The sequence below is a fragment of the Coenobita brevimanus genome, chromosome 92, assembly GCF_032717465.1.
Source record: "Coenobita brevimanus isolate Jiangsu-jjx chromosome 92, ASM3271746v2, whole genome shotgun sequence".
NCBI classification, from domain to species: Eukaryota; Metazoa; Arthropoda; class Malacostraca; order Decapoda; family Coenobitidae; genus Coenobita; species Coenobita brevimanus.
In genome coordinates, this window is record NC_137045.1 from 10,669,921 (window position 1) to 10,680,740 (window position 10,820).

A 10,820-nucleotide genomic window follows, 5' to 3' on the forward strand; every position below is an offset into this window, starting at 1 on the left:
CTCCTCTCTTGAGAAGGTTAAGTCAAAGATCCATAAATTAAACTGTATATGGGTCTTACTGAAGCCATACCTCAAAGTTACCACACTGACTTAGGCCGGGTTAGTATTTCACTTTCATAATATAGTTTAATTACACATTAATTTACTCTCTCTCTCTCTCTCTCTCTCCATATAAGGCAGGTCAGCCTGGTAAGGTTTTATTGCACGGGAGTCTGGCTTCATTAGACTTAGAACCAGTGAAGCCACACCTCAAGGACACAACACACACACACACACACACACACACACACACACACACACACACACACACTTGCAATCCCTGATGCAAACACAAACCACCACACAATGCCCTACAAACATATAACCACCCTTTTACACAAATGACCAATAAACTCACACTTAGGCATGTAAACATTTATGTACAGTACACACACACACACACACACACACACACACACACACACACACACACACACACACACAGCCACCAAAAATATTCTTTATAAACTGATCATATCTTTCAGTACTTGTAGACACACAGCAACTAAAGCATTTACAAGCCATATATGCATCCTCATTAGTTTGTGTGAGTCAACTACAGGACCTGACCTGTCTTTGAGGGAATGTGACAACTAGAATTAACCATTCTCAATGCTGGGTAATTTAGAAACAAAAAAGAGTGTTTGTAGTACAAGATGTGCATGTGAAAGTGGAAGTGTTGTAATGAATATGTTTGTACAAGTCGAGAGTGTACTGTATGTCATCAGTGTGAACCGACATTGTGTGAACATATGATACCATATGAAACGACATACTACCAGTACCAACTGTCTGATAGACCTTAAGATTCAAATGCCAGAATCACAGTATATGCAAATCTTGAGACAATGAGACTACCAATGAATAACTATGGCTCCAGTCAAGTATCAGTACTGGTATACTACAGCCAGTACAACTATATCTGCACACATCCAGTTATACAAAGAAATGATTTCATGTAGCAATACTTGTGAAAAAATGTTAATCAATAACATGCTAACTTTTGAAATAGCTAAATCAACATTTAAACAGTATATAGCCAAATCCTACAATTAGTAGGATTACTATCCTAAAAAGCTGTATTGCTCACATTTATCTGGAGTTTTCCATGAATGCTGGTGTGCACCAAGGGTCAGTAATGAGCCCCTTGTTGTTTTTCATGGTACTTGAAGTCCTCTCATGTGACTTCAGAAATGGACTCCCATGGGTGAAGTTGTATGCTGATGATTTGGTGTTGGTTGCAGAGAAGGAAAGGGAGGCAAAGGAAAGATTTAGGAAGTGGACAGAAGGTATGGGGCACAAGGGCTTAGGAGTAAACAAATGTGATAACATCTAGGGCTGGTGGCAGTGCTGTCAAAGAAGTGGGAGATGGCCATGTGCGATTTGCCACAAGGGCATGTGAAGTAATTCCACCTTATGCAGTGTTTGTGATAAGTGGGTGCATGAAAGATGCAGTAGTATCAGAGGTAGCTTGCGAGATAACGTTGACTTCATGTGTGCAATGTGTTGGAGAGAACACGTGAAGATTGCCAGGTGCGAATGGATTCTGGCAAGTCTCTTGAGTGAGTGGAAGAGTTTTGTTATTTGGGAGACATGTTATAAGCTGGAGGTGGGGCTGGAGCTACTCTGTGGCTAGAGAGAAGAGTGGTCAGAAGACGTTCAGGGAGTTGTTGCCTCTCCTGACACTAAGAGAGCTCTCCCTCCATGCTATGGCATCTTTGTATGCGACATGTGTTAGGAGTGTAATGCTGTATGGCAGTTAGACTTGGGCAGTAAAAGAAGATGATAATAGCAGGCTCAAACGTATAGAAATGGCAATGATTAGATGGATGTGCAAATGCGTCTCTGAGTGCATGGCCTGGAGGGCTAGGTTTACAATGGAAGAGTTTAGGGGTAGGATGGGACTGGAGTATATTGGTGCTGTGATGAGGAGAGGTGGATTGAGGTGGTTTGGGCATGTGGAGAGGATGGGTGATGATAATTGGGTGCAGAAAGTGAGTAGCGTTAATGTTAGGGGTAGAGTTGGGGGAGGCAGACTGAAAAAGACATGGGACGAGGTCAATGAGTGTGACATCGGCGATAAGGGACTGAACAGAGAGGCTGCCAGTGATCGAGCAGCATGGAGAACCACCATCATGTGATCAAGGCCAATGAATGCAAGCATGTTGGTGCCTTCAAAAACAAAACGAAATGGAGCCCAATAACAGAGTAAGGTATACCAAAAAGTTTGTAAGCCTACCATCCAGTATTTAGCAAACTGTATTGTTAAAGAAAAGTAGGATGAGTACAGTCTTATAAAACGTGGAGAGAACAGGACAGAAAGAGTGAAATGCACAATGTCAATATGAATGCAAGTGGCGGTCACCGTCTGGGGCAAAGCCAAATTTTTTTCAATAAAGGCCAAAAGAAATAAGAAACTTCCTCAGGAGGGGGAATTATCAATAATTACGGTGCACTTCGTGCTATATTTCTCATATAAAATAAACCATCATTCAAACTCATTACTGCAGCTACCACATTACAGTGAACAAGTGACCCAGTGACTATTCATAACCTGTGAATTAAAATATATGAAGTGGTTATGGTCAAAATTACAGTCATCAATTATATTTTACTCTTATGTAAGCAGTGATATCCCTTCAGTTTTTACAGTAACCTGAGATGGCACAGATATGTGGTGAGTGTTGTGGTGCTGGTGGAGGTTCCCATGGTCTTACCACTAATTGTGACATACTGTATAACCAAAGTCACCCTGGCTGCACATTACAGACAAACAGTTAAAATCAATTGATCATTCCCTACAAACCATTTTACCCGTCCATCCATCCCTCAAAGTGACTCAGCATAAACAAATGATCCTGGATCCTTGACTCTATGCAACATTATAGTTTATTCTTGTTTCTACCAAACCATTCACTGAAATTTGGAAAGGCCTTTCACACTGAGTTTATTTTTAAGACTACTGTATATCTAACACCTCTAGTTTGAAAACCTTACCCTACACTGGATAAAATCATAGGAGATGGCAAGGAAAAAAAAAGTACAAGAATCATCCTTGGGTTGAACAGGTTAAATGCCCTCTCTAAACTTTCAACGTTAGGCATTAATAATCTGACACAGTTATGCAATGCTTTCTTCACCTCTTACAAACATGTCTGCCACTAATTACAGCCTTCAGAGTTACTGGAATTTCCTTATCATATGGAACTCTCACCCACCTCCTCATCTAACCTTCCACCTTAACTTACCTTTCTTTTTTCCTTGCCATTTTTTCTTTTCTTACTGTCGCTACTGCCAGATTATATATGGTACTTCATTCCACTTGAGAGAAAGCCATCTGTCCGAAGTGGTTACTGTATTCCCAGCATATTTATTGAAATAATACATAGCATTCCATTTATAACCTGATTACTGTGATTCTGAATCTAGTTACCAAGCCTTTCTCTAAATTACATCACTTTTCCCTCAAACACATTTCAGATGGTGTTAGTCACCCAAACTCACTCACTAGTCCTCTTTAACATCCCTTTTCTCACCCAACAGTAAATATGCAGCATCAACAATCATGAGTGCTGGCACCATTCATCACCTCTCAAACATTATGTTTGTTCATCTATTTACCATTTACTCACCTGCATCTCCCTGAGAAGCAGAGAAATGTCAAAGTTCAAGTCAAGGTGATACAACAGATCCCTGTTCTAATTCCAACCTTAGGGTTTAACCTTCTATATGGCAAGGGCTTCTCTCAGCTGAATAAAATCAATGACTGTGGCCAAAGTATGGACTTGTCTCTAATAAGTTCAATTAGGGTAGCTACTTAACTGACCATAAGTCATATGATGGTCAAGTGGTTATTGGAGTGGACTGCTCATTGTAAGATCGTAGGTGTGATCCCAGCAGGAAACACTCTGATTATTTCCTTTCCATTAAAGGTCTTCACTGCTCTTTCATAACACCCTCTGGGTTGTCAAACAAAGACATCCTCTCTAATACTCTTCGACCTCACTCCTGACAGGGCTAGTTCTAGTGTATCACAATACAAAGTTCAGAACTAGTGTCTGAGTGATGATGATCAAGGGTGTGTATCACATGTTGGTGATTACACATTACTGGGAATTTGGGAATGGATTTACCTAACCTATGCCCATAGATGAATAAAACTAATTACTGACACAGATGCCATACTGAAAGAGTTAAATTTTGAATCAGAACATGAACAGAGGCTTTCTCTAATTTGGTGGTAACCTGCCAAAGGCTAAACTTCTAACACAATCCACAAAGAGCACTGAACAAGTCACACTTTACAGTAGTTCCCTTATAAACAACAACTTACCATGGAGCCTCAATATTTATTCCATCAAGTATCAGACTAACTAAAAACTTGTTACAGATGTGGAACAAGAACAGTACTGTATAATTCTACACGTGCATTTATCTCTAAGTTCAAGCTCCATTAGAAGACAAAATATATGCTTTGGTTGTCATTATTTCCTTTAAAGAAATCCATCCATCCATCCATCATCCAATCCTATGTTGCCCCACGAGGAGCGCAGGAGTCCGGGGCTAGGCAAGTTGGTCTTGGCATTTAAGATGAGAGTGACCAGCCTCACTCATCTCGAGTGGCATTACGTGAGCTAAAAAATCCCAACCACCCATTGGATGTAAACCTTCACCGGCTCAATCCGATTGGAGCACCATTATTACCCACTGAACCACCATGCACCAAAATTTGGTTATATGGTTACCACCCAGCATAGTAAATGGTTTCCTGGTGTACAGGAAACCATTTGGCTTGTCACTCAGTGTATAGTCACCCACAGGCAGTAGGAAGAGGAAAGAATGAAGGAAAGAAAGACACAAGAGGGAGTGTAAAGTCACCTGTAGGCAGAAGAAAGAGGAAAGAATGAAGGAAAGAAAGACAGAAGAGGATGGATGGAAAGGAGGATGGAGGAGAGGAAAGGGTAGACACCTGAGAGCAGCACTACATCAAGTAAGTGGATGATCAGCGCCCCCAAATTCATCATCACCATCATCGTCCAGACCTCCTTTCCCACCCTAGGGCAGGATGAGGAGTAGCAAACTCCAGATAGCCCAAGTCTGCCCAGTCCAATGGGCCACATTTTCATTCACTCACCATTCAAGCCCCCGGAATCCTGGCTCTATCTGATACGCCAAAAACATTCACCACGTACTGTAACTTCACATAAACATATCCAATAGGGTCAATCCAGATGCTATCACGTTAAAAAGGGGTGTCAAATCCCTGATCATGCGCTTCTCCTCACAATATTCATCCAGCCAGCTCAATCTCTTGTCAGTCCCCTAGCCTCACCAACTTCCAACCTCTCTTCCTCACACACTCATCCACCATATCCCTCCACCTTCTCCTTGGCCTACCTCACCTCCTTCCTCCTTCAAACTTGCTCAGATATATGTTTTTCACTCTATTGTTATCCATTCTCTCCACATGAGCAAACCACCACTGTTCACTCTCCTCGATTATGGTGTTCACAGACTTCCTCACTTCACATCTCTCACGAATCACATTATATAGTATCCTATCCACTCTCTGCACTGCACATATATTCCTCAGTAGAATCATCTCCACTGCTCTCACTCTTGACTTTTCTTTTTCATGCCACAAAACAGTCTCACATCCACATGTTAACGTTGGTGCTAACACTCCTTCATGTACGCCTCGTGCAGCTGCAACACTCAAACCTCTGTTTATTATCAGAGCCTTCATTGCACCAGCTACGTTCCTTCCTTGTGTCACTCTACTTTCCACTTCTTTTGCACATTTTCCTTTCTTTTCTATCACTGTACCCAGGTATTTGAACTCTCTCAGCAATTCCAGTCTCTCTCCATTCACTTTAACGTCACACTGGGAGTTACCCTCTCTCTCAATAACTATCACTGTACTCTTTTCTACATTTACTCTCAAGGCACTTAGCTAATGTACATCAGCAAAACTCTGTGCTCGTCTACCAGGTTCTTGTCCGGTAGGCTATCTGCAAGTAGTACTACATCATCAACGTACAACAAATTTGAGATATTTCATCCATCACCATTCATTGGTTGGCTATTTGCAAGTAGTACTACATCATCAGCGTAGAACAATTTTGAGATATTTCATCCATCACCATTCATTAACAATGCCATCTCTCTCTCCATTACTTGTGTTTGTGTTTTTACTTCTCTCATCACCCCATTCATATATACAGGTACTGAACAACCATGAGGACAACACACAAACATGTTGCACACCCACACTGATCGTGAACATTCACTTAGATATCCATTTACCCTTACACATGCTTCACTACCATCATAAAAACTCTTGAATACACCTAGCAGCTTACTATCTACAACATACATGTACAAAACCTTCCACAATCCTTCTCTGTCTACTTTGTCGTATGCTTTTTCCAGATTCATGAATGCTATAATCACCTTATGGTCCTTCTCATAAGCCTTCCCCACCATCTGTCTTACCGCAAATATTTGATCCACAAATCCTCTGCCACTCCTAAAACCATCCTGTTCATCACTCACCAGGATATTTTATATCTCTCTTACTTTCTCTATAATAATTCTTCCATATATCTTCCCTACCACACTTAATAAACTTATGCCACGATAATTCTTGCACTCACTTCGTTCACCTTTATTTTTGTACATGAGTACAATCACAGCCTTTTTCCACTCTGCTGGCATAGTTACACTCATCCATGCCTTCTTACATATCTCCAGCAAGCACTTCATTCCGCTCCCTCCACTACACTTAATCATCTCTGCATACACCTCATCAACCCCAGCTGCTTTCCCATTTTTCAGCCGCTTCACAGCGTTCTTCACCTGTGTGAGTGTCACGTTTCCTATCACTGCATTCCTCCTCTGCACACCCCCACAACCTATCATGTTTACAGCTGCACTGCTCTAGCTACTTCCATTCATCAGGTTTTCAAAAGTAATCCCTCTAATATCCGAACGCCCAATATCCGAACATCCCCACTAACCGGACATAATCGTCCCGGGATCCAATACTGTATTCCCAAAATGGGCCAAAAACCACAAAAAATTCGAAAAAAATCTGACTTTTTTCCCTCCCATAATTTGAAATTGCCACGTGGCGCCGAACAGCTGTTACACCATGGTCCCTTCACCCCTTCCTTCCTCCCCCTCCCCCCTCCCCTATCAGGGTTGCCATTTGGTATTTTTCATTACCAAGTGTGGGCCAATTTGGTAATGAAAAATTTATTTGGTAATGAATCAGAATAATGCATTACCAAATGGATTTTTCACATGTATGAGGATACACCGGATGGAGATGTTGGATTGTTTGATCTCTCTGATTAATCTGCTACCCTACATAGCGTGATAATAATCAACATGGTGTTAATTATAAGGAGAGTGATTACATGTATTTCCACTTGTATATATAATTAGTGAAGAATAAATGCTTGCTTTATGAATTTGGTAATGAAAAGTTAAATTTGGTAATGAAACTTGAGGAGATTGGTAATGTGGCCGTTGCGATCTGGCAACTCTGTTACCCCGCCATCATCAACAGTCACAGCCAAACTCCGATCGAGAGCAGATGCTCATAGCAGAGCAAGCCACAGGTGCTTGTTTTTTGTGAATAAACAGTGAATAAACTGCAATACTTCGCCACTAGAACACACGGGAATTTACAGTGTTGTGCAGTGTTAGAAATTAGAATTTAGAGTGCAGAGGATTAACTGTGGACTGGAAACTGGCGGTTCAAACCAGTCAAGGAGCCAGGGACTTGTAAGTACCCAGAATGTTTAATATTGTATAAACTCACCTCTAAAACCTCATTTTATGGTTCTTTTGCATTTATTTCAGTCTTTTATTTCCCTTATTGGTGTGATTTGGGTCTTAAATAGGTGCAATGCATGTCCAGAGGGAGTTGTATAGGTGTTTTTCTAAGTTAGGGTCCATAAGTACAAGTCCAGGAGGCTGGGGCCCAATATCAGGACAGGATCACTATCCGGACATGCCTTTGGCTCTATTACGTCAGATATTGAAGGGATTACTGTATTCATTCCATCCGGTCCTTACTTGATCCCCATGGGCTAATGATCTACGGTACCACTTATATCCTTCACGCTTTCACATTTCTTTCCGTCGTCGCTTCTACATTTCCGCACCTCTTTCCAGAATAACTTCCTGTTTTCAGAGTAATTTGCATACAATTTTCTTCCTTGATCATCATTTACCTCCTCCTTTTTCCTCTTCACTAATCTCTTTACATGCTTCTTGCTCTCAATATATTCAGTTCTTATTTCAACTGAACCCCTGTCCTGTAACCACTCAAGCCACTTCCACATTTTCCTCCACTGGTCTCTTAACCTCTTCATCCTACTATGCCGTACCTTTCTTTTTGGTTGTTACTCCTGCCACACCACACACCGCTTTAGCATTCCTAACTAAGCAACCCCTATATGCACTCCACAAGCTGTCCAGATCCATTTCATTACAATGCACTGATTCTAACTCCTCCCCTACTTTGGTCCTGTATTCATCTGCCATTTCTTTGATCCTCAGCTTCTCGTCATTCAGTCCTTCTCCCTGACTGCTCCTCTCTTCCCTGGTCGACCTCACTCCTCTCAGCTTGATCTTGTATATCACAGTCATACGCTCTGACAGACTTCCACATCGTCCTGTCACAGTTCTCATATCAGCAACCATTAACAGCACTGACCTCTCTACGAGCACATAATCAATCAGGTTCCTTTCAACACGATCCCCGTTCCCTCTATACCATGCATATTTATGTGCATCTTTGTATTTGAAAAACAAGTTACAAATGCATAACCTCCTTTCCTGACACATATCCTTCATAATTACTGCAGCATAAAATATCAGTGAAGGTATGAGACTGAAAAACAGAGACCATACGAGATGCAATGGTTAGATCATCCAAATCAATATGTCTCTCAGCTGAATGATGACTAGAGGTACTGTACACAATGTGTTATACTGTATGAAAAAATAAAAAATAAAAAAGGCACACACACACACACACACACACACACACACACACACACACACACACACTACACAAAAATATGAAGATACCACATTACCTACATACTAGCTACAATCAATAGCTGTAAACTGATTAGTTCTTATTCCTTACTGACCTTGTTTGTGAGAGTCGCTGAATATGCGTGAGTTGGATAACGAGAGGCGGCGACTAATCCTGGTGAAGGTTGGGGTAGTTGTTGATCCTACAATACAAAGAACAATGTACAGCACACTTCATAAATGTACATAGACAATATATATTCACATGAAGTAAATTTGCTCTCCACTGATTGTAAATACCATTTGCTCATTAAATTTCCAAATCATTATGGTATGTACAGTACATATACCATTTTAAATGAAATAGGACTAAATATAGTTACATTACTGGGTATAACGATTTATTTATTTATCTTTCACTTATGCTCTATCATTACTTAATTACAGTAGGTACCATACATTACACCTACAGCTGACCCAGATTTTGTCATGTCACTGGTTCATAGCGTGGTGCCCGATTTATAACAACTCTACACTAACCAGACATATAATTAAGCTGCTATCCCACATGCCCTTGTTATGCTAAATGACAGCACAGAAAGAGTTGCTGGCAAAGATTATAAAAATCTGGCAATTTATATCATCCAATGAACCAGACAATGGGGTTTAATATTTTTTTGCACGTCCTTTTTACAGCAACTGATACTGTAGCATAAAATGATCTGCTGGCAACAAGATTTTGACAATTTGGCAATTTATATTATGCACTGAACCAGACAATGGAGCTCAATATAGCCTGTATGATTGCTGACAACACTCAGTCAAGAAAGAATCCAAATTATGAAACTTAATGCAACCTATTAGAAGTAGATAAGGCTGAATGGCAATTTGTTGCAGTTGTCAAAAACTCACCATTTTCCCTGATGCCCCCGTTCTCCTCAATGGTAAGGTGCTCAGCCAACTCAGTAAGACTGCCATCATGGAAGCGAGTGAAAGTCTGGGAGAGACGCCGTCGTATTCGCTTCAGGCTCATCTTGCTGGTGCTGATGCAACCTCTTCCACTCTCAGAGCTGTCTGGGTTACAGAATCCTCCCCCTCCTTAACAGTATGATTTTAATCTATAATGTCATATGATTACCCATCACCGTAAATGTGCAACTCGTTTTTTCTGGGACAAAGTGTTTTCTGCAGTATGTTCAAACTATATTTTTCTCACAATATGAAGGAGCAATCATGTTTCTCTGTCTCTCACTGAGCAATTTAAACACAGCAACAGTTATCTAAAGTGATATAAGACACAAATACTGTACCTGTAAACAGCTTTTATTCATGTCTTGCAACTCGTTTTTTTTTCTAGGACAAAATGTTTTCTGCAGTATGTTCAAACTATATTTTTCTCTTAATATGTGGGAGCACTAATGTTTCACTGTCTCTCACTAAGCAATTTAAACACAGCAGCAGGTATGCAGAGTGGTATAAGACACAACTACTATACTTGTAAACAGTTTTTATTCATAAGGTTCTTTTTTCCATTTGTTTCTGATACACCTCTTCACAAATGCTCATGTCTTTTAATAATATTCTAGAACCTATGATAAGCTCTTTGAAATAGGTATATAGTTGCACAGCTCAATAAGTGCATTTAGATAAAATAGTTGTTGATCACACTGTCTTCATAACTAATGGAATGGGTTTTCAACTACTTTTGTCTACAAAAATATCTACAC

At 40.5% G+C, this 10,820-nt stretch overlaps 1 protein-coding gene across 1 annotated transcript in view; it reads right to left on the reverse strand.

Annotated features, from left to right (window-relative positions):
* LOC145412133 (cyclin-dependent kinase 17-like) overlaps positions 1-10,299 on the reverse strand; it is a 312,580-nt gene extending 302,281 nt beyond the window's left edge. The window contains exons 1-2 of the mRNA XM_080282066.1: positions 10,006-10,299; positions 9,210-9,296 (exon numbers count right to left, since the gene is read on the reverse strand). Of these exons, the coding sequence (XP_080138192.1) occupies positions 9,210-9,296; positions 10,006-10,126 (208 nt within the window). The 5' untranslated portion in view covers positions 10,127-10,299. The remainder of the gene's footprint in view (positions 1-9,209; positions 9,297-10,005) is intronic.
* Positions 10,300-10,820: the final 521 nt, after the last annotated feature.